The sequence below is a fragment of the Malania oleifera genome, chromosome 6 (assembly GCF_029873635.1).
Source record: "Malania oleifera isolate guangnan ecotype guangnan chromosome 6, ASM2987363v1, whole genome shotgun sequence".
Classification (NCBI taxonomy): domain Eukaryota; kingdom Viridiplantae; phylum Streptophyta; class Magnoliopsida; order Santalales; family Ximeniaceae; genus Malania; species Malania oleifera.
The window spans coordinates 35,094,616-35,119,770 of record NC_080422.1 but is presented as its reverse complement, the minus strand read 5'-3'; the positions used below and the strand labels follow the sequence as shown (position 1 = coordinate 35,119,770).

The window sequence follows — 25,155 nt, the reverse complement described above, 5'->3', positions numbered from 1 at the left end:
GAAAATTAATTATTGAATATTCAATATTTGATTCAAAAATTTATATATGATTTAGTATAGTTTTTGGGAATACTGATGTTGAACTGAGAAAACTTTGAAAACAGATTTAATATTATTTTGTGAGCAAAATATGTTTTTCCCAAGCCATATAATATATTACAGAGTAGTACTCACTTGTGTGTGGCATGAGTATAAATTTTACTGTAAATTAAGGTATGTCATAATATTTTATGATTTCACAGAACAAGCATGATTTGACGATAGTTTTGAGGGAAAACTATAAATAGGATAGAAATAATATTTTCAGTATATTATAATATTCAGTCGGCACAGATGCCGTGATATTCAGCCCGCGCAGATGTTGTGATATCTAGCCGGCGTAGATGTCATGATATTCCGCCGGCGCAAATGCTATGATTAGATAAATTTATAAAAGTTATTTAGACATAGTGTTATGACAGATTTTACCTAGAATCATGAACCGGTATTGTACAGTTACATATGAAATATACTATATAATAGTAGAACCCTGATGGCTTAGTTTAGTTTCAAAGCACAGTACCGTAGCTATCAAATCAGGTAGTGCTACCATAGGTCTCAGATAGAGTATGGGAGATGGATAGTCAATTGAGCCCAGAGTAGAGTAGTGTGCCCCCCGACAGTCCGGACCAGGCTGGACAAGTCAATCATACTTACAGACTAATCAGTTTTGGCTTAGCGTGGTAGGCCAACCATTGCTAGGTCCCGCCTATGGGCAACACAATCCAGTTATGTGGGGGTAATACATGACATCAGCTAACTATCCATCCAGGGTATGATTTCAGTAATATACAGATATAACAGATGATTTGTATGTATACAGTAATTTAGTATGACATAGTATGTTATATTGAAATATGATTTATTCAAACTTATACAAAATAGTTTTACTTGATTTGTCAAATGTAGATAAACTATGTACAGATTTTCCTTATTCATTAGATACAATTTATCACGTACAATATATGTTTATAACACAATAATACTCATGTTTCCACACACTGATATTAGTCTATCTCCCTTACTGAGAGATGTCTCACCCCAGTAATACAAAAATTTCAGCGAACCCAGACAAACGAGCGGAGCGAGTTCCGAGATAAAGGAGGCTATTAGTGCTACCTTGACTGAAGGGTAAGTAGTTGGTTTGAGATCGGGATGGATTTTTGGAGTATGACCCTAGGATATTTATGGCCCTTTTTGGGATGTATATGTGTATTTTTAGTTACAATAAAACTCTCGTATTGTATATAAGGTTAAGGATATTTTGGTTTCCGCTACATAGTTGTCATGTATGTATGGATAGGTATATCCCCGGTTTCCTTTGGGGTCTAAGTTGATTTAGTTTATGTTTTATGGTATGAGAGTTATTATTATTATTATTATTATTATTATTATTATTATTATTATTATTATTATTATTATTATTATTATTATATGGAAAATAAAATAGCAGAATTTCCAGGGCATTACATTGCGTGTATAGCAGAATTGTTTATGAATGAGCTTGTCTGTAATATGGTGATATTCCTGTATATGAAATGATATATTTGTGTGGCATGTGCATTCATTTAACATTCATTGGAATTGGTGTTTATGGATGTCGCCCCGGAAACCCTCACGAGACTACAACTCATCTACTAGGATTGATTTAGGGGTTTAAAACCTTGTTGCATTTGGTAAATGCAACTGTGCTTCTCGCGAAATAGGAGATATAGGATTTGGTAGTTTTCTTAGTTTTTGTTTTACTCTAAAACTAGTAAAACGTTAGTTGGAGGGTATGATTAGGCGTCAAAGTTGCATTATTATACATTTAAATTCATTATTTAAAGATTATAATTTTAATTAAATTTCTGATTGTGTTCAATATTTTAACATTGAACTCATTTTATACAATTTGGGTTTTTATTTGATAAGTTATGGATTTTTGATATTTTACTATTGCAGGAAATTCTTTCGAAAATTAAAGTCGAATAAATTTTTTTAAAGTCGAAGAAATTTGCTTATTTATTTTATTTGTGGTGTGATTGTTACTCTTAGATCCCTAATAATATCAAATTTCAAGATGAAGGCACATTTTTCCAATTAGCTTGGAGTTTGTTTAATCTAAGTATCAAGGTTTGTAATTGAGTGACTAGTTTTTGTTGATGATTGCTTGATGAATTCTCTATTGCTTGCGGCTTTGTCTCTTTTTTCTCTTCATCCTATTAATTTTTTGTGTGACATACATCCGTTTCTATTTAACTTGCAATTTCTCATTCATTTGTTTAGCACCTTAAAAAATTAATAGAAATTACAACTATTTAGGAATAATGTTTGTCTAAAAGCCATGCCTCCTTACCTAGGTTCTATATAGCATATGCTCCTGCCAACTCTTGTCCCCTCGGTAACATCTAATAAAAAGGATAGTAATGGAGATGTGTTATGGGGGTCGGGTTGGTTGAACGTCCAACTGATGCACGGAAGCCGTGTTCGCATTTCAGACTTTACCTGATTAGTGAGACCTAGGGGGAGGATGCTGATCCGTAGGTTTGGTGTCGTACCAGGGGGTCCAAAGGGTTGGTGGTGGCTGGAGTTCCTATGAAATAAAAAATAAATAAATAAAAAGAATTTAATACATTTTATCTCATCATTGTGTTGAATTTGAGCTATTGATTTTTAATAATCCAAAAGTAAGAGAATTAACTTAGTAGGTTTAATTTCCTAATTGAATTCAAATTTGCTAAAATTAAATGTGACAAAATACTATAATTTCACATGTAATTTGATGGTCAATATTAAAATAAATTAAAATATAATTATATATATATTTATATAACAACAAAAAAAATGTTTTTTCTTTTTTGCCTAAAAAATACTAATGCAGAGTTTTCTTGATTTTGAATTAAAATTAAAACACAATATAAGAAGCAATTAAAAGTTTTTTATACTATTAAAAAATAAATAATATATTTCTTATAATGACCTACACAAAGTAAGAAATTATTAATTAGAATTTTTTTTTCAAAAAGGAAATTGGGCTGACACAAAAATTAATTGCATGTTTTATTGAAAAACTATTGTAAATTGGTTCATTTAATTTTTTGTTAGTTGATGACAAATAATATGTGTGTCTCATATTTTTAGATTTACACTATGTTTGAAAGCATGAAATTTGGGTCTTGGATTTGGATTTGAGTAGATTTGGATAAAATTTAATACAAATTTATATTACATTTTTTATAAATTCATACAAATTCAAATCTAAACCTTTTCCCAAACAGACCTCAGTATATCTACTACACACCCCTTTCTTTTCTAAGACCCACCAAAGAACTTACTTATGCTTTCTATAAGTCAATAAAAGTCATATGCAAGTTCCTTTTCTTTTCTCTAAACTTTTCTATTAATTTTCTTGAAAGATAAATAACTTTTGTGGTTGATCTCTCAAGTATAAAACCAAATTAATTCTCTAAAATTCTTGTTTCTAGTCTTATTTTTTGTTCAATTACCTTTTCCCATAATTTCATTATATGACTCGTAACCTTAATTTCATGATAGTTATTATAATTTTTAATATCGTCTCTGTTTTTGTATAAATGCATTAACATGTTTTTCCTTCACTCTTCTAGCATTTTCTTGGTTTTTATAATAATGTTGAAAATATTTGTTAACAAAATATTTCCTCTATCCCCTAAATATTTTCAAAGTTCAATTGCTATATCATTTGATCCTATAGATTTCTGACCTTTCATCTTTTTTAATTGCATCTTAACTTTCAAGACTCTAATATTGGAATAAATCTCTTATTTATAGTCTTCTCCTTATTTGTCACTTCCAAGTTGAATATTTCATTTTGGTTTTCTTTATAGCCTTCTCCTTATTTGTCACTTCCAAGTTGAATATTTCATTTTGTTTTCATTAAAAAACTTAGAAAGCTGGTACACGGGCCATGACTTGATGATCATTGCCAAGTATGTCTTCCACTCGGGTGGTGGACAAAACTCCGTTCAAGTTTCCTAGAAATCATTCATGTTGATTTTCCCCCTTTTGCTTGATTGCACAGGGCTGCAACTTTTTACTAGGTCCTTTGGTCCTTGTTCTTCCACCCTTAGCAGCCAGTAGCCCGCCTTTGGGTGTGTCGAGGAGGCCATGGTGGCAAGTGATGGTCATTCTCCTGAGCTCGAGGAGGGCATAATGGCCATGGCGGCAATAGAGCAGTGAGGTCAGCGAATGAAGGGATAGCGATGCGGTGAATGGCACATCTAGAGGTGGTCTTGGTGAAGGGACTCTAGAAAGTGGGGATGGCTCACTTTCCCCTCCACTTTCTATGGAGCATATGTGCCTGGTTTGCAAAATCAAGCATGTGTACCCTTTGGAGGCTAGGAAGCGTAACGAAATGCCTACCTCATCGTGTGCATTTAAGGAGTGTTGATGGCCGAAAGAAGGTTGTTGCATTCTCCCTAAATACTCTCTCTCTCTCTCTCTCTCTCTCTCTCTCTCTCCCTCTCTCCCTCTCTCTCTCTCTCTCTCTCTCTCTTTCGTTTTTAACAAACACCTGCATTGCTATTCTGTTTGTTGCGTTTTCATTTCATTTTTTTTTTGGTTAAGCTAGAAGCATTGTGCCTTGGAGTTATGATAGAATTTTGTTGTTAGCATGATTATTACATTTTGTTTTTTCCACATCTATTATATCTTGTTGTACATTTACTTCTAACATAAGTAGTTTTCTACTTTTGTTCTAAATTTTTATTTCTTTTTATCATTTTGTTTGTTTCGAGATTAGGGTCTACTCACAGGATTCTTAACTTAAAAGTAGTTTTATGATTTTACTATTCTAAATGAGGAATATTCTTAAATAAATAAATGAATAAATAAATAAATAGAACCTTTCTTTCATACAACTCTTTAAGATTTGAAGTTAAAATAACCTCCTTTGAAGATCATTAGTCACTCTTGAGCTAAATAGCCAATATTTTTCAAAAGATCATCTACAAATTAACACAAAGTTAAATTTTTCTCAAGAGCCATTCCCTTAATTTTCTATATCATTGGTTGAAATTTGTTGAAATTAATTTTAGAATATTTGTTTTTTTAAGAATTTTTTGCCCCATTTAAACTTTGAAAAAAAGGGAAAATGAAATGAAAATGTGAAAGAATCCATTTTTCATCTTTGATTATCAAGAAAAGTGAGAAAGAAAAATAATATTTATAGGAAATTAATAAAAAAATAATTTATTTTACAAATCATTAACATGTGATTTCCTTATTTTTATTATATTATAAATACAATTTTTAAATAATATTAAATGTCAAGATAATATATAATGAAAAATGATTTTTTATTCTTACTCTCCTTTCCTTTCCTTTCTTTTTCCTAAACAAAACTCTTAGTCCAAGGGAATCTTTCCCTATGTTTGGGAGCATGAAATTTGAACATAATATCAAATTGCATTGATTTTTTTTTTTTTCAAATTCGCACAAATCAAATTCAAAATTCGAAATCTATGCTATCAAGCATCACCCTAAGGTAATCTTGTTGAACAAGTAGAAATTTTGGAGTAACTTTTTAAAAAAAGTTTCCTTTTTTGCCTATACCTTATTTTTCATTTAAATCTTTTGTTTAGGTTATGCTTCTATATAAGGCAATGTTATTTAGTACATTATCCTTTCTATAACTACAATAATCTAGTAACATTATGTTATATCATCCTATATATGTTTGGGTGAACCCTTAGGTTTGAATTTGAAAATGACGTAATACATAATCTAAATCTTTAATTCAAATACAGTTAAAATTTTATTATAATGTATTTGTCATGTACTCACATCCACCGTAGTAAAACCTAACTTTTAAAATTCACAAACTAAACAAACTAATCCCACTACTATACATTAGTACTTCTAATTTTTGAATATGTTTTTAGTCACATTTAAACTCAAATTCTCATTTTTTTCCTTCAATACTCTTACATATGAATAATTATATTGTTAGAGGTTTGTTCTTTACGAGCTAAGAACATATCAAGTTATTATTTTTTTAAAATATTAGATAAGTTTTCTTATCAATCTATAAATTTGGTTCGAAGTAAATTCAATAAATCATATACATTGTTATTTACCTTAATTAACAATAATCAATTTATAACTTTATATGCCTATGCAAACAGCACAACATCATGTAAATAAATATATATTGGAATTTCATATAGTTTGTGTTTAAACCAAAATGGGCTCATTTTAATATTATTTATAAATTTATATGCCTATGCAAACAGCACAACATCACATAAATAAATATATATTGTAATTTCAAATAGTTTGTGTTTAAATCAAGATGGGCTCCATCGCTAGTAATATTTTTTAAAATTAAACAATAAAGTATCGTGCGGAAACTCATTGGTGGGTTGCCCGAGGTGACTGTGGCACGTGCGATATTGAGTTTGTTCCAGGGTGGCTGCTGTAGTGCCGTGACTACTGACTGCCACTCCGTGACTTTAAAAGTAGCCCATCAAAAAGTGCATGGCGTGCCGAAGTGCAGTGCGCACTTTTAAAGTACCACCACTGCTCTCTCCTCGTCACTTGCGCTCGCTTCGCACTGAATTCTACCGAGCTCCAACGATGGAGGTCATGAACCTCATCTGCCCTAACTCTTCCTCTGTAAGAGAATTTCTTTATAATCCTCCTTGTTTTCCTGTACAATCCGAACTGATTAATAAATTTATCATCTAATGCTCTATATCACTCAATGTGCATGTTGAGAATCTTGAAAATCCATAGAAGAAAATATATATATTTTTGGAATTGATATTCCTGCGCTATTTTTTTTTTTTTGGAAAGGTGATATATATATCTCCATTGTTTGGCATTCCTGACGAAAAAATTAAGAAGTGATTTGAAGGACCCCGCATTTTTGTTTGTTTGAGCAGACGCTCGATGTTCTTGGGTCTCAAATTATGGGAAAACTGAACTACACGATTTTAATTTCCTTTTATTTCCTTCATTTTCTCAACAAACAAACGGAGCAGTTCTATTTTGCGCAAATGAAGTATTTATCACACTCAGCGGTTTGTTTTATCATACGAAGTATGTTATTTAAACTCTGATTCTGTACAGTTCTTGTCAATGCTCTGTTTGATTGCTGAAAAAATACATGACAAAAAATGTATAGTAGGATTTGAAGTATTGTGGCAGCTTGTGGTTGGGGTAGTTATGCAAAGTTCAGAAAGATTTCTTTTATTTTTGTGATATCTTCTCTCTCTAAAATTTTCTCTTACACCTGAAGGTAGTAATAAAATCTTACCACGAAATTTATTCAATATATAAGAAATAGGCTAATGAAATTTATTTTAATCTCTGCAATTTATTCACGCATACCCTTTGCGCCTAACAGACCTTGTAATTAGTGTTTGTGTGCATAGAATACTTATGCATTGACTTAAATACTTGCATTAATTAAAGAAAATTTAAATATTGACATGTATAAAATAATATATAAATACATGAATATATATAATCAGTTGGATTTAGAACTTCAAGTGAGTAGGGACAAAAGGAATAGTAATAAAGAGGGATATTTTCCATATGTTATATGTATACACATGGATATTACAAATATCTAACATAATTCAATGAGATTTTTCTTTGAATATGTAATTTTATTGGTCAAATTAATAAAATGTGCTAGTTAACTTGCATATCAAATGAAAATTGTGAACATTAATGAATTGATAATAAATTTGTGGTTTAATACTAAACTTCAACTATTCATCAAACTACGGTGAGCATGGATTCATTAGTATCAATGGATGTGCAATGAAAGTTTTTAATTATGAATTAATTATGAACAACATGTGCACGGTGAAAGCTCTATTTTTATGTCAGTTATTTAGTGTATATTACTGCTGTGTTACTACTATGTGTTAGTAAGCATGGGTTAGTAAGGTTTGAATGATCATTGTAATATATGCTTGCATTATAAGTAAAGATGGAGAAGGTTTCTAATCTGTGTAACACTCGAACATGGTATTAGATCATGGTATTGAGACCTAAACCCTAAGTACTGTAGTTAATGCCAGCTGAGCACTAAAACCCAAAATATTCTGCATGTCTACCACCATAGTAGAGCTGCTAGTACCACCATAGGCCTGAAAACCAGCCTAGTCGCTGCCAGAAGACGGAACAGGTTCTAAAAACTTCTTGGATGACGCTAAGTGTTCAAGAGTATCAAAACCCCTTGATCTTGCAAAATAACACCATGGTTTCCCACAGACTGCCGTCAAGCCCTGAAATCCCATTGTCGAAGCCTGTAGTAGTGTCCTCAAGCATGGGTGGTAACTCTATGTGATGGTGCACAGTAGTGAACCCACGTACGTCTATGTAGGGGATGTGCTTGCCTTGAAAATTTGAAAATAAATGGTTATTTTTGTTAAATTAAGGGGGTGTCCCCATTGAAGATACTCATTTGTCCCCACTCTCGAAGGCAACAAACATGAAAAACCATAACTTTTTTGGTATAGATGCCTTTTGAAACAATTAGTACTAGTGGTAAATGTAAATGTATGTGCGTTTTAATTACTTGTCTCGGGAAATATGACATATTTATATTTATTATTTATATATATTTTTTGTGTCCACTGAGGAAAACTTTTGGTGGCTTCATACAACCATGTTTTTGGCCTGAAGTGGTCCTATATTGTTTGAATCCTCCGTAAATCATATTATCAAGTTTTAGGGATTTTTGTCAAAAGATTCCACCATTTAATTTTTTTGCGTGGCACTTTGAGAATGATTGTACAATATTATTGGAGGTTATTTAGTGGTTGTTGAGTTCATTGAGGTCTTGAAACATGTTATGTTGCTGTGCTTGTGATTTGTTCTAGTTGTTTATCTTGTCATTAGTGGTCTTGGTTGTGTGTGTTGGAATGAAGTCCATGAATCCCGAAAGGAAACATTCGTTGCCACACATTACAACTGAGAAGTTGAATGGAAGTAACTATGTATACTGGTCTAAGGTTTCCAAGATCTATTTGACTGGCTTAGGCAAGTCCAAGCACTTGTTTTAGTATGGACTCAATGATGACAAACAGGAAGATATATGGTACAAGAAGAAGCATTGATTATCTCTTTATTGTGGAACTCAACAAAGCTCGACATTGCATGGACATATGTGCATCCAAATGTATGCAAGGAAATTTGGATTATGTCAAACGTCTATTTTGTCTAACATAATCCGCATGTATGATCTCTCCCTTGAGTTCTTTCATATATGACATGGAGACATGAGCATCACTCAATATTTTTGTGGGATGAAGTGCATCCATGAAGAGCTCAACATCGTGCAACCCATAACAACCGATGTCTATGAGATGCAAAGGCAAATGATTGACTCCTAGTAGGTTTGAAACTAGATTTTGAATATGTTTGGTCTAGATCCTCGGTAGTTAGAGTTGCCATACTTTTCTAATATTTATTCCCACATACTTCTTGCTCCCTCCAATACCCATTTGTCTGCTCCTTTTCTCTGCTCCTGTTACGGTATTCCAACCTTTAGTTTTGAGAAGACTTCATTTGTAACACTTGGTGTTTATGGTCATCACCTAGGTAATAGCATAAGTTCTTGGGTTGGTTCAAGTAGTCATGGAGGAAGTGGCAAATGTGGATATGGCCCCTCAACATGTGTACTCTTTGTGGATTAGGGAATCATAGATCTTCACGGTAAGCCAACATGTGTCACCAATGTTGTAGGCTATTGGGGAATGTTAGATTACCACTTTACCAAAAAGCTTAAGCTATTAGGTTGTGGGCCAACATTGTATATCAAGCCTTAACACTCTCCTACACATGCAGCCTGACAGCACGTGGAGAGATAAACACATGATAAATAACACCCATATAGGGAATACAATAATCTTTTTAAACACCACCCCACAAATGCAGGCAACAGGACTAGAACCTAGGACCTCCTAGTAACCAGCTTCGATACCATGTTACATTAGCACTGCACTTAAAAGCTTCTGCTATTAGGTTGTTGGCCAAAAATATATATGCCTTTACATGGAGCAACTTATTGTGTTTGTTTCATAGTAGGAGTATTTGAAGTTATTGCAGTTTCAAGTGTCAAAGAAAGCTTCTCTTTCCATTGCATCTCTTGCTTAGATATGTGATCCTATAGCTTGCTTGGCATCTAGTTCTTGTTCCTCTAGTCTTTGGGTTATAGATTCGGTTGCTACTCACCAATATGTCAGTTATCCAACTTCTCTTTTACCCTCTAGTTGCCATGTTCCTATTTTTGGCATGTGATCAGCCATGACTCCATCTAAAATCTGATGGAGGCACTTAGGCAAGAATTTGATGTGCAAAACTATCATTTGAAAACAAGTCAAAAGCCAATTAAGAGTGAATATTTATTGAAACACAAGATGCATATATATATATATAGGTATTTTTCATAAAGCAATCAAAAAGTTTTACTTCCATTGACAAGCTCTTTACATTGGGCTGTGCTTTACATACAATTTTTCACATTTCATGGACTAAATATATGTCCGCCAACAAATTACATGCTTAGTATACAATAGTATCTTCCTGCCGATCTATAATACATGTCAAAATGGCAGTTTCTTGGAAAACTTAACAAGTGGGGCTCTCATTTAGTCCGAACCTAAAATTGTTAAAGAGTAGGGTGAGCAACCACGAGCTCAATAGACATGGTTTGGTTGGTTCAATGTTGTGGTAAGGTGGGCCTTGAGCTGTGTGCAGTAGACCACCCTGCATTCAGTCAGGATGAGGGTGTCTACATCGACCAAACTTTCAGACCAAAGACTTTGAGCTGCCATTTTTCTCTTGCATGAAAGTATCTAGATCTTGTATGGGACCTTTTGTTAGGAAGCTTGTTCTAGACCTTTTAGATGAGATTGGAATATCGGGATCCAAATGTTTTAATGCACCTGTTGATCCTAACAGCAAATTATTGCCAAACGTTGGTGATTCATTGACTGAACCTAGAAGATACTGGAGAGTTGTCGGACCCTAGATCAGAGACTTGTTGGAAAGTTAAACTATCTCATGCTCAACATATGTGTTTCACAACAAGTGCTGTGAGTTTTTTTTTTTTATTTTTATTCTCCTAAAAAATGTCACTTGGTTAAGTCATTTGTTTCTTAAACATACCTCAAAGGTGCATGACCATGCATCTGGGAGAGATTTCTCATATGAGGATTAGATGCACATTGGGCAAGATCACCTTCATCCACAATTGTGTTCCTGTTGGTGGTAATTTGGTATCCTGGAAGAGGACGACTCGGTCAAGTGCTAAGTTAAGAGTATTAGGCTATGGCCCTTACTAGATGTGAGCTGTTTTGGCTGAAGGTCATGTAAGAAGAACTTTGTTTTCCACTTCTCAACCTATGGAGTTGATGTGTGATAATTAGGTTTTTGTTCATATTGTCTCCAACGGTCCAACCTAGTCCCTTTTGGGGGGGACTTGTGCAAAAGCTCGTTACCATCCCTCATGTGAAGTCTGAATTCCAACTTGATGTGGTTAAATCCATTTGTAATTTTTCTAGGAGCATATAAGATTATGCTCTAGCTTTCTGGTTTTGTTTTTAAGTATTACTGTTGTCTATTAGTAAACGTGAGTTAGTACAGGTATGGTGGTCATTGTAATATAAATGACACATAATAAATAGAGGGGGAGACTTGTTGCCATGATTAGGTCTTCCAATTCACTTGACATTCTTAACAACTACAACATGCACAAGGCAGAAGCTCTCCTCTCTAAGAAATTTTTTTATTCAAACATTTAACTTATCTGAAATAGATTTATAAACGTATTTTATCTAATTTCTTTTATGATGTTTTGTCTTATCACAAGTATTTTTCCATACACAAATGATAGAACCCTAGCAAAAGGTTACTCAAAAATATGATAAAGTACCGTATAAGAAGAGACAGAAGGAGGATGCATGTTCTAAATTATATGTAAACAGTGAAATTAAATACTGGTAAAATGTAAAAACAGCATTAGACTACAATCAAATTTATCTAGTTTCTAGCAGAAAAATAAAATGTGGGGTAGTTCAAGCATAAGGGCAAAAAAAAAAAAAAAAAAAACTTCTCAAAGAAAAGCTGACTATATATATGTGTATATATATTTATATAGCGAAGCAGCCACTTTACCTAAAAGCTTAAGCAGTTAGGTTGTGAGCCACCAATGTGCGTGTGCATCAAGCCTAATCACTCCTCTGCATGCATGGCTCAATTGCACATGGTGAGAAACAAACAGTGAATGACACCCATACTGGGAACATAATCTTTAATAAACCATTTTACAGTAAATGTGTGCAGCAAGACTAGAACCCAGGATGTCTTGGCAACCATGAGTTTGATACCGTGTGAAGCAACCTCTTTATCTAAAAGCTTTATCTGTTAGGTTGTGGGCAACAATGTATATCAAGCCTTAACACACACACACACACACACACACACACACACATTTGGATAACAATATATCATCTTCATTTGTCTCTTTTAGCTATCAATAGGAGGGGTTTTACTATTTCTTTTAGAATGGGAAGTGAGAATTGAGAGATGCAATGAAAATTTGATAAATGAGAGTAGAATGAAGACCGGAAAATCAAAATTAAATTTAAGCTTTAGATTTAAAAAAAAAAAAAAAAAAAATTAAAACTACAATCTTACTACCCGAAACATTCTAACACATGAGGACTTAAAAATGGTATTAAAAAAAGTGAAAAACAATGGGGCAAATTTGAAGATTATTTTAAGAAATTTCATAATTTCAGTTGAGGCTGCTATATGTTAATATCCATGTCTATGAGATTATAAATTTATAATCTTATGAACATGTGATTGAACAATAGTTCCACCTATGTGATTCCTTTGATTTAATTGGTCAAATTCCTTTATGTTTTCAGGTATGGGACGAAAATGGCTTTTCACAGTGTTTTGATAACATATATCCTTGTCTAAAGGGTTGAATTTTCATCCGGATTGTGCTTCTCATGTTGTTGTTGGCCTTTTTTATTTTTTATTTATTTTTTTCATTTTTGCTTCCTTAACAATGTATACGGTGCTGGGATCTGGAGTGAATGTTGTGACTGTGGTTATGGTGGCTGCATTTGGAATTACTACAAGGAATGCTAGAGGATGCTGGAAGAGGGTAGATTCTTTGTTATGTATTATGCCCTGTTTGATTACTAATACTTTGCTGTCACAGAATTACGGCTTTCATTTGAAAGAGTTCTTTTTTGGTTATAGTAATGGTTTGCTAACCTTACACAGAAACAGCTTTTGGAAAAAATTCTCTTGCATGTTCTACCAGCTCTTGGAGTGGGTGTGTCACTTTTAGACATTGTTTTGCTATCAAAGAAAGCAGTTAATGGACGTTTTATAATGTATTATGAATGGTTTTTCAGATGTTCTCAATTACTGGTCTGGGTAAGCTTTTAGTATTTTAAGATGTTGTGTCTTCTACAATGGAAATTGTAGATGATGGCTTAATTTTTTATTCTCTAAGGTTTTGCCCCTGTGTTTTCTTGTTTTATGAATTCATAGAGCACCATTCTGCTCTTCACAACACGAGACTGCTGGTTCTTTATATTTTGCAACCGGATCCTCTGCTTCTGGTGGATTGGGAAATCAGTCTTGTGGATCCCTCATCTGCACACAGCTTTTTCTTCATCAGAATTGGAGGTACTTGATTTTTCAGTTTCTTTTCTGCATTCCACCATTTCCTTGATTTGAATAATGGTATGGATAATAATTTTGTAGTATGATAAGATACAACATGGCCAAACATGTTGCTCCTTTTCTTTTATTAGTTACTCTGGGTGTCAGATTGCCTTCCGATCCATGTTCTGGCTACAATGCTGATTATTAAAATGTAGTATATTGTGATTTTTTCCCTTTTTTTCTTTACTTTTATTTTGTTTTTTATTTTGTGGGGGAGGGGCTGTGGGAACGGAAAGTGTCTGTTATAATGGAGCTTCCCTTCCTGCACTGCACTGAGGAATGGCTTATACTGTGAAACAGTAGCTGTCAAAGTGGCTTGTTGCTTCAACATGTGAACATGTGCAACACCAATTTGGGCACCTACAATATGTCCAGCTTTGTTTCCTTGCAATATGTACAGAATGTGTATATTGTTATGCAAGTTTGTTAATTGTGTTTCTTGTTGCTGTTTTTCATGTGTGCCTCTTCACTGTCTATATTCTGAGGATTTACCTCTATAATGAATAATACGTAATCTGTTCTTAATTTATTGTGTTCATGATATTGGACTGTTATCATTTCTTTCTTTTAGATGCTTATAAAGTCTGTTTCTTGTCTCACCATTTCTGTCGTTGGGGTTCTTACAATCACATGGGGAATTGCATCCATATAGTTTTTGCATCAGAAATGCTGTAATCTTTCCAAAATCTAAGGTTCTGTTTGGCATCATTTTTATTTCTTGTTTCCGTTTTTGTGAGAAACAATTTATGAAAACATGCTTAAGTTGCCAGTTTTCTATTTTTGTGATCGGCTTTTAGCTGTTTGCAAAAAAATTAAAACCAAATTTTATGGTTTTTAGTTGTTTTGGCAACCCGTTGTCAGAATATTTTAACATCTAGAATTAACTTTTTTGGTTTAAATCATTCATCTTTTATTAACTTTCAATTTAAATTAAAATATAATGATCATACGAATATAAATTATAACTAAAATAAAAATTTTCATAAAATTTCAAAAAAATTAAAATAATAAGTCATTTACAAAATTTTTTTATTAATTTTCAGTTGTCATGTTCAACAAGATTGATATTGTAAAATGAGTTTTGAATTATAACAATTAAGTGAAATGATTATAATAATTTTTATTATAGTAATTAATCAAATAGAGTTGTTTTTAGTTTTAGTTTTTATTTCTTGTTTTTGTTTTCATAATTTTTGATAGTAATACCAAACAACCGCTATAGTTTTGATTTAATATCTGGCCAGTTGTTCATTAATGGATTTGGCTCATCCAAAGTTCTTGTAAATATGTTGAGATCTTTAGCTCATCATATAGTAGTGAATAATAGTCAATGGCTAGTTTTATTCCCCCTTTTTGAGGGTCGAGCTTTACTCAATGACTCCCCCTGAAGCGAGTAGTAGGGGGTATGTTCAAAGAAGGTGACATCCAGGCTGACATAGAGTTTATGGGAGATTGGGTCATAGCATTTGTAACCCTTCTGTGTGGGAGAGTAACCAAGAAAGATACATTTATGTGCTTTGGGATCCAATTTGTTTTGCTTGGGCACGTGAATGTGGACAAATACAGTGGACCCAAAGACATGAAGCGGAAGATGTGAGCCGAGCCTAGAATTGGGAAAAGTTTGTTGGAGTTTTTGGAGCGGAGTTGCAAGGGATAGGACTCTACTAGGCATTTGGTTAATGAGGCATGTAGCAGTCAAAATTGAGTCACCCCAAAATTTTGTTGGCATGTGAGAGGTGAACAACGGGGCACGAGCAAATTCAAGGATTTGTCGATTTTTCCGTTTAGCAACCCCATTTTGTTGAGGGTTGTCAACGCAAGTGCTTTGATGGATAATACCATTCTCTTGAAGATACGTGCCCAAGGAGTGATTGAAATACTCGGTACCATTGTTAGTACAAAGGATTTGGATTTTGTGTGAAACTGGGTTTGTATCATAGAGTGAAAATTCAGGAAGACTGATCGAACCTCAGTTTTATTAGTCAATAAATATACCCAACACAGACGAGTGTGATCATTAGTAAAAGTAATAAACCATTTTGTATGGGTCCTATTAGGAGTACGAGAAGGTCCCCATAGATCACTATGAATCAGACTAAATGGCATGGATATTTTATACTGAGATCTAGGAAAAGTAGTACAATGGTGTTTGGCAAGTTCACACACTTCACACTGAAAATCCAAGGCAATTTCCTTCGAATGTATTGAAGGAAATAAGTGCTGCAAATACTAAAAACTAGGATGTCCCATCCTTTTATGCCATAAAAGAGGTTCACTTTCCCTAGGACTAGATGCAGAATTACAAACAGTAGGAGGACACGGTCCATTCACATTAGCTTTGTTGAAGTAGTAGAGCCTGTCACATTCATTGGCATTGCCAATCGTCTTCCCCGATGATGGGTCTTGAAAGACGCAATGAGAGGGTAGGAATTTAGCTGAGCAATTAGACTGTTTGGTTAACTGACTAATAGACAGCAAATTGCATGATAAATTAGGAACATGAAGGACATATTCAAGAGTAATAGATTCAGAAATACGAATACTCCCTTTGCCAGCGAAAGGGGATAGAGTCCCATCTGCAATTTTGACTTTTAAATTACCGGCACAAGGTGAGTATGTTGAAAATAAATGATGAGCATCGGTCATATGGTCAGATGTTCCAGAGTCAATAATCCAAGGGGTAAAATGAGGAGTGGTACTAAGGGCTGTCAAAAAAGTACCTTTTTGGGCTAAAGAGTCAGATGACATAGTATTAGCAGACTGATCCGAGGCTTGGAAATTGGAAAATAGCTCATATATTTTCGCAAGTTGGTCGGAATTAAATCCCCCACTAGAAGCTGTTGGGCCATGAGCTTCTGTGGGTATTTTTTTTGCTTGGGTTTCAGTGGAGGACTGATGACCATGGGCTTTATTGGGCTGTTTGGGCTTCCAATCCGTGGGCATGCCATGTAAGGTCCAGCAGGTGTCTTTAGTATGGCCCGTTTTTTTGCAATGCTCACAATAGGGCCTTTTGGACTGTTTTGGGCTGGATCTAGTATGAGGCCCACAAGTTAAAAGAGCTGATGCCTTGGGCCTAGACTTGTTTTACTCCTTCAACATCACGTTCCTCCTACTTTCCTCACGCTGAACCTCAGAGAAGACTTCTCGAATGGGGGGGGGGGGGGGAGCGGCTGGCGACCTAGAATCCTGCTCCTCACGTCGTCAAGCTCTTGGTTCAGCCCTGCCAGAAACTCGAATACTCTCTCATTCTCCATCTTCTTCTTGAAACATACACTGTCACCCGTGCATTCCCATTCCTCTTTGCAGCTGAGATCGAGTTCTTGCCAAAGTTCGAGCATCTTGGTGTAGTTATCTGTGACTTCTCGATCTCCTTGCTTCGTTTGCCATAGCCGCGTCTTCAATTCGAAAATCTGGGAAGCCTTTTCAGCATTGGAGTATGTCTCACGCACCGCATCCCACACGTCCTTTGCCGTTGGGAGAAACAGGTACGTTTTGCCAATGGCTGACTTCATAGAGTTTATCAAGCATGACGTTATCTAGGAGTTCTCAAACCGCCATTTCTTGGATGCCACTGCATCGGTAGGAGGTGGTCGCCGAGTCTTGCCGGTAAGAAAGCCGAGCTTTCCCTTACCGTCGATAACGAGCTTGATTGATTGTGCCCATTCTTTGTAATTTTTACCATTGAATTTTTCAATAGTAAGATGGAGTGGGGAATTCTCGGATATGTCGGCTGTGGAGGAGGTTATCTCCGACTCTCCTTCCTAGGTTGCCGACTGGCTGGACTTATGGCTGTCTCCTTTTTGGGTAGCCATGGATTGCTTAGGGTTTTAGAGTAACCCAAGCTCTGATACCATGTAGAGAATGAGAATGAATCAATTGTATATTCAATTGTGTATTCTTTACATACTCGGGTCCCTATTTAACATGTACACAGAGAATAAAATATGGAAAAACAGAAGAGGACAAACCTTGCAGTTGAGATGTGTGGTTTAGCTTCGTTGGGGGGTTTCAATATATAGCCTATAGCTTGTGGCAAGATCTCATGGTAGGTGGTGGTGGCTCACCCACCATGGTAGGTGGCGGTGGCTCACCTACCATGGTAGGTGGCCGTCATTCACCAACCGTGGCCGTCATTCACACTGCTGGCCGTCATTCACCAATTGTGGACGTTGTTCACACTGTTGGCTGTCATTCCACAGGTGTGACGGATGCAATGTGGGTCTAGGTCCTAACATGAGTAACATCCATGTGTCACATTATAAATCAAGCACAATCAGCATTATTTTACCATAATATTTAACATGTATGGAAGAATAGGATGATAACAGTATCTGATGGTTGAATTGTCAAAATTTGAACTAAACAAAAAAGAACTATAAGTGTAATAAGTATTTCTATTAACCTTAGTTAGGGCAGAGTTGTGCTTCTTGTGTCATTGTAGTGTTCATCAAATGGCTTATTTTAACATTTTGGAGAGGAGTGGTGTCTTTTTTGTGTCACTGTGGTGTTCACCAAATGGCTTCTTTTGACATGTTTCCATTGAACACTTAGAGAGGGAGGGTCTTTGCTTCATTGAGGTGTTTTATAATTGTTTATTTTTTTCCTTATATTTTTTTATGGGTGTATTCCTTTTGTAAAAGTAGGATATCTTGTTCTCCTTGTTTTTTTTTTTCCTTTCTTGTTGTATTCTTTCTCACTTGTTCTAATACATTTTCTCTGTTTATAAAAAAAATGTTTATGCAAGTTGTAAGGCCTGTATATGTAAATTGTATAAATACACACGGAAATGTGTGCACACCAACACACACACATATTTGATTACTTGTTTCTGTGTGTGTGTAAAGTATGTATGTTTACGTTATGTAAAATGGAGTCATGGCGAAACAGAAAAATTGTCATAGTAAGATTAAGTGTGAATATTCTTTTTCTTTTCATGATTGAATCATTGGCAAATTATTGGTCATAAATGTAATTGAACTTTTCTAATGTATGTGTGACAGGGTCTGAGATGTCTTAAAGAGAGCTTTATTGTGTTGGTCGACATTGTGTTTGGCGTGTCTATTAATGCTATAAGGGTAAAGTGGGCATCTTCAAAGAGGAGGTATTACCTGTCAGTTCATATCACTCAGTATAATTACTAGAACACTCTTGAACTACATTCTTTTTGTCATATTGCTTTTTGTTATTTATTATCTTTGATATATCCATACAACTGGAATTATTTTCACTGCAAAAATAGTGTCTAGATGCAAATTGTATTGGGATGAGGTAGGAATGGGAGGATTGACACAAGGAGAATCACTAACAGTTATAATATCTTGAATAGATTCATCCAGAGAATATCGTTTGCTAGAAAAATATGGTGTTCCCCAAAAGAAGGTCACATCTGTATTGACATAGCGTTTACAAGTCTGATGATAAAACACCTATTGCCTTTTCTAAGTTCTAAAATATGCAACAAAAACACACTTAATAGCATAAGGAGACAACTTGTCTTGACCACTGTGCTGAACATGCATGAAACAGGTGCACTAGAAAACATGAGGCACAGCGGGAAACATAGGAGCATTAGCATACACCATGGAGAAGGCAATTTTCCTTTCTAGGACACTAGTTGACATCGTCTTAATTTAAAAACAGGAAGGTTTTACGGCACATGCATGTGCAAAAGCAAGGAAGTGCTATGCCCAGTAAAATTCTATTCTTCCTTTCTGATACTACATTCTTTTAAGGAATGTAAAACACTGGAAGTCTAGTGATGATACCTTTATCTGAATAAATGATGTTGATGCAAACTTTGGATAAATTCAAAAGCATCATCAAGCTAAAAAACTTTAATATCAGATCCAAATTGATTCCTAATTTCATTAAAAATGGAATATAAATATGTGTATATATAGTATCAATAAGAGTGAAGTATCATTCATTAGTCGCTCACCATCACTTCAGCAGGAAGAGAAAACCTTTGCGCTCTAAATCTCTGTGTTCCTCTCGAAATCTGCAAGGTTTCGATCACTTCTTTCTTTCTCCTCTATTTCTTGCTGCCTAGGGTTTTGACAAACATGGCAAACTCATTTGTTTCGAGTTCTCTCTCTCTCTCTCTCTCTCTCTCTCTCTCTTATCCATGATGGTGCTGATCTCTTGCAAAAACCCTCTCTTCGCAGCTTGTTGATGCTCGAAATCATGGTTATCGTATAAACTGATGGTGGGGGTTTGTTCAATACATATAATAGGGAAGTCCTTTGATTTGAGATTGGATTAGATAGGGAAGGTTGGAGCTCTATTTGTCCTTAAGAAGAACCATAAGTGCAATCGGTGGGTACGCCTCTCTTCAGTTGTGACTTCATGGTTTTCTTAAGGATTCTCATCTCATGAAGGTTGTGCAAGGGTTTTTTAAGAGTCAAAGTGGGGTTTGTTAATTACTGGATGGGGATTCATGCGACTAGGGTGGGGAAGTTTATGGAAATAGGGCATGGATGGAGGGGTAAAAGGTATTCCTTTTTGTTTCCCTGAAGGTTTGAAAGGGGATGGATGGTCTCGATTCTGGGGTGCGTTTATTGCTTCGGAGAGTTCTTGTTGGCCTGGATATAATAAAACAGATAACAAGAAGAATGATAATCGTTCATGGAGTCAGATTGTCCCAGGCAGCGTAAGTGATGGAGGTTGCCTGATTCCTAGGTTAGGTCTCAAATTTCAGTTTTGACTCAAATTTCAAAGCTCCAAAAATATGGAAATTTTGACAGATTTTTTGATTTCGATGTCAATTTCGATTTTGTTTTGAAAAAATAAAGAAAATTAGTAGTAAAGGATGGAATTCTTTTATGAAACCTTAGAAATGGTTAATAGACATATGAATGTAAGTTTTAGGACTAATATATTACAAGTTAAATACATCTATGTTGTGTTGCCCTTTGCGTTTTTTTTTTCTTAAATATATATATAGAGAAATAGAAGCAAGGATTGTTGCCCCAAACCCCAATTTTTAAAAATGCCCTTCAAGTCAAGGAACCCTCTTCCTTGTCCTATAAGAGTGTTTGGAAGCAAATTTTTTTCTATTCAAGGAAGAATCCTTAATTCAATTAAGGTTAACTCCCTATTTAACACAACTAGAGCAAATAAATCCTCAAAAAGTGAAATTAGGCATCCCAATTTTGAATTGCATGCAAAATGACCTAAGGAATGAGGAAGAGACCTCAAATAAATTTTCATGATCGATTAGTACCTTTTATCTTTCAGTTATTTGGGAATTTTCAACAACATCAAACAACTATTGCCACAGGCCTTAAGTCCCAGGGGTTGGCTACATGAATCCTTTTCTTCCCAATTCGTGATCGATAGCATTTTCCTCTATTAGATTAAGGGCTATTAAATCCTTCCTCACTCCCTTATTCCAAATTATTTTCGGTCTACTCCTACCCCTTTGCATGCCAAAAACAAATAACTAACTCACTCCTCCTCACATGTGCTCTACTAGGCTTGTGTTTCAAATGCTCAAACCATCTAAGCCACCCCTCCCTTATCTTGTCTTTGACCTGTGCCTCCCTTCATAATCCTTGGAGTCTAGAGATGGAGGAGAATGCAGCAAATATTTGGGCTTTCCTTTTGTGTTAATATAAACACGCACTGCCTTAGACCACAGAAGATAGTTGAAGGACCTAACCAATGTGATGCCTGTGATCTGTTTGTTAACAGTATCAGTTGAAGCTCTCTCTGTAGAGGCCGTCAAAACCGCCCACAATATGCTACAATAAGTGCACACCAGTACCAGGAGTGAACAACACATCAACAAAGCGAAATCAGGCGGCACACACAAGAACATAGTAGAACTTCAGAACTTCAAAGGGCTGGTCTGACCATGGAGCATAAGTCACAATATACTACGAGGAATTACTTGGCCATGTGGAAGTGGGCAACCAACCAGCAAGCAGCAACACAGCAACAGCATACACCAGAAACAGAGTGTCACTTCACATCAGCAAATCACCATGAACACACAGAGCGTCATACCAAGGATGCTGCACATCAACACCAAGATAAAGAGTGACCTTAAATGACTCTCAAACCAACTAGAAAATCAGAGTTGGGAGCTTATTAGTGGAAGAAAAGAAAGAAAATGAAAAACAGAATGTCAAAAAGAAACTCAGAAAAATCAGATTTAGAGGAGATTAATGCTCTGTTTCCATGTTGTAAAGTTAGAGGTGGAGGAGGGAGAAGAAGAGCAGAAAAGAAGAAGACTGTGAGAGATACCAGGAGGCGGCAGTTTCCTGGAGAGTTATGTACAGCTCCAGGTCTGCCCTCTTATATATTAATAATAATAAAAGCTGTAAGGACAAATATACCCCCATTCTGACAACTTTATTGCTGAAATAACTCATTCTCTTCTAACAAAAAAATAGATTAAAAGAAAAGGTGGAGAATAAAAAATGAGAACATTTATTGGTGATTGGACGAGAAGCACCAGTTGAATTTTTGGTAGAAAAGGAAATTTCATTGAGGAGTTTTCGAAGAGCAAACTTCTTCAATTTTGGTTGGGGGGGGAGGGGAGGGGGGGAGGGGTTTAGAGCTGTCCAAATAAGCACTTCGGAATGAGACACACTGAATAAATATTTAGGTGAAGTCCTTATTTGGTCAGAGGAGATTGTGAACCATCAAAAAGCTCTGCCAAAGAAGTCTGGTTCACTTGTTTTTGAACAGGTCAAGAGATTTTTCAGCCCCTACTAATAAGCTATAAAGCATGTTAGGTTACCACTTCACCTAAAAGCTTAAACTGTTAGGTTGTGGGCCAAAAATGTACATCAAGCTTTAACACTCCCCTGCATGTGCAGCCCAATAGCACGTGTAGAGATAAACACATGATCAATAACACCCATTACAGAGAATACAACAATTTTTTTAAACACCACACAATAAGTGTGGGCAACGAGACTAGAACCTAGGACCTCATGGTAACCAGGTTTGACACCATGTTAGACAACCACTTTTTACCTAAAAGCTTTAGTTGTTAGGTTGTGGCCAACAATGTATATCAAGCTTGACAAGTGTGAACAAAAGGCCCCTTCGTATGAAGAGGGGAAAACAAAAGAGTTCAAGAGGTGGTTTAAATCAAGTCTCCAAAATGGAATGCATTTCAAGGTTCAAGTTTTAAAATTTTTCTTCATAAAAGTTATTTTCTATTACTATGAAGGTCTAGGGCACAATTTCCTTCAAGTTTTAAACATAATTAATCAAAATACTGATCAAAATATTAAATGTATTATTTCAATATTTAATTGCTGTTAGTTTTCTATAACATCAATATATTCTACGCACACACTCACGGAGGCTCATGCGTGCATGAACACATTTGCACATGCACACAAATGTGCCCTGAGCCTGTCTCACATCACTTTCAAGATTTACTCTTCATCTGTTGTCTACTGCCAGTAATCATTTTAGTATAAGAGGTATCATTTTCCTTATCCATTAGTCCATATTCTAATATGTACTTCTTTTGCCCTTAATTTTCTTCTTCCGTCAATGTCCATTGACTATGCTATAGTTGCAGAGCATGTAGTTCAATTGAAGATCCACTTCTTTCAGTTGACAGCAACCTTGCGGATGGTTGTAACGGAAACACTGTATGTATTTCTTTTTTCATGAACTGATATTTTTCAGGATATTTTACTTGTTAATAAGAACATGCTGAAAATTTTTTCCCATGCTCTGCTCATAAATTATTTACTATTTTTACATTAGGTTTTTTATTTTTTATTTTTTTATTTTTTTATTTAAAAATTTTTTTTATAGAAAAAGAAATTTCATTAAGAGAAAAATATATTCAATGCAGAGAATAAGATGTCTTCCTAATTCAACAATCAGAAAAAGAATACAAAAAGAGGAAAATCTAGAAGAAGAAAAGGCAAACAAAACATCATATGAACGGTTCCATCGAATCTCCTTGATAATATGAGAAGCACACCCCTTTTGAAGTACCTAAAGGGGAAAGCTCTAATTCAATCCCACAGTAATGATAAAGTTAGAGAGCATCCATTAAAAATGTGGGCATTTTATTTGAACCAGATTCCCCAAAGCACAGTAAAAACAACACAATAGAAGTCTTTAAGAATCTTTATCTTTCTCACATCCTTTAAAACAGGTAAGCAATAAAAAACCCTGCAATCAATCGAGCGTACTTGGTTTTTGCTAAGTAGACTGTTGAATAGTTGGGTAAAAGGGAAGACCTAATCACAATGATAGGTCTCTCCTCTGTTTATAATATATGTCAAGTACATGCAAATGACCATAATACACTTACTAACTTTCACTTACTAACATAACACTGATACACTAATAACTTAATAATGCTAAATGACAAAAACAACCATCAACACTCCCCTTCAACCTTGAACATATATATCATATACTCCTAGCTTGTTACAAATGAATTTATCATGAGAACCCCTCAATACTTTAGTAAATAAATCAGCAAGCTGCATTAGACTTTAGATGAGTGGCGGCAATAAGCTTTTACACAAGTTTTTCCTGAGCAAAGCGGCAATCAACTTCAATGTGTTCTATTTGCTCATGGAAAACCGGGTTGGGGGCAATATGAATGGCAACTTGATTATCACACATCAACTCCATAGACTGAGAATGTGGAAACTCAGTTCTTCCAACTCGTTCTTTAGCCAAGCCAGTGCACAGGTAGTGTGAGCCATGACCCTATACTGTAACTCAAGCACTCAGCACTTGACCTAGTCACTACAGATTGTTTCATACTCCTTCAAGAAACCAAGTTACTACCAACAAAGATATAGTACCCGGTTGTCGATCTTTTGTTGGAAGGTGACACAATGCAATCTGCATTAGTATATCCTTGCGAGGAAGAATTTGATTAGGGAGTTGGAACTGGATAGGGGGGTTCATGATAACTGATCAGAGTCAAATTGCTGCTGAAATCACTGAATTTTATTCTGATTTGTATTTGTGAGGAGGATGATAGTGGACCTATGATTGAAGGATTAGAGTGGGATCCTTTATCTGGCGAGGAGATAGGTTGGTTGGAAAGACTTTTCGAGGAAGAGGAAGTGAGGGCCACAGTTTTTGACATGGAGAGGGGATAAAGCTCTAGGATTGAATGGTTTTAATATGGCTTTCTTCCAAGATTGTTGGAAGGTGGTTAAGGATGATTTGCTTACTAGGATTGAATGTTTTTAATACGGCTTTCTTCCAAGATTGTTGGAAGGTGGTTAAGGATGATTTGCTTAAGGTCTTTAATGAATTTAAAGAAATGGGATTTTAAGTAAGAGTATTAATTCCACTTTCATAACTCTTGTGTCAAAGAAGAGTAAATCTGTTAAGATTTCGGATTATTGACCTATTAGCTTAGTTTCAAGTGTTTAAAAA

The 25,155-nt window shown here is 35.1% G+C and overlaps 1 protein-coding gene across 4 annotated transcripts in view; it reads left to right on the top strand.

Moving 5' to 3' along the window:
- The first annotated feature begins 6,491 nt into the window (after nt 1-6,491).
- The window catches only part of LOC131158198 (ABC transporter C family member 13), a 230,507-nt gene continuing 211,843 nt past the window's right edge, over nt 6,492-25,155 (top strand). Inside the window, exons 1-7 of one of the 4 annotated variants that reach the window (XM_058112887.1) lie at nt 6,492-6,675; nt 12,954-12,994; nt 13,108-13,198; nt 13,327-13,476; nt 13,594-13,731; nt 18,771-18,871; nt 23,309-23,387. In XM_058112887.1, coding sequence (XP_057968870.1) covers nt 6,538-6,675; nt 12,954-12,994; nt 13,108-13,198; nt 13,327-13,476; nt 13,594-13,731; nt 18,771-18,871; nt 23,309-23,387 — 738 coding nt within the window. In that variant the 5' untranslated portion in view covers nt 6,492-6,537. Of the gene's footprint in view, nt 6,676-12,953; nt 12,995-13,107; nt 13,199-13,320; nt 13,477-13,593; nt 13,732-18,770; nt 18,872-23,308; nt 23,388-25,155 lie in introns of all 4 variants that reach the window. The other 3 variants (XM_058112886.1, XM_058112885.1, XM_058112888.1) reach the window with 3 other exon arrangements.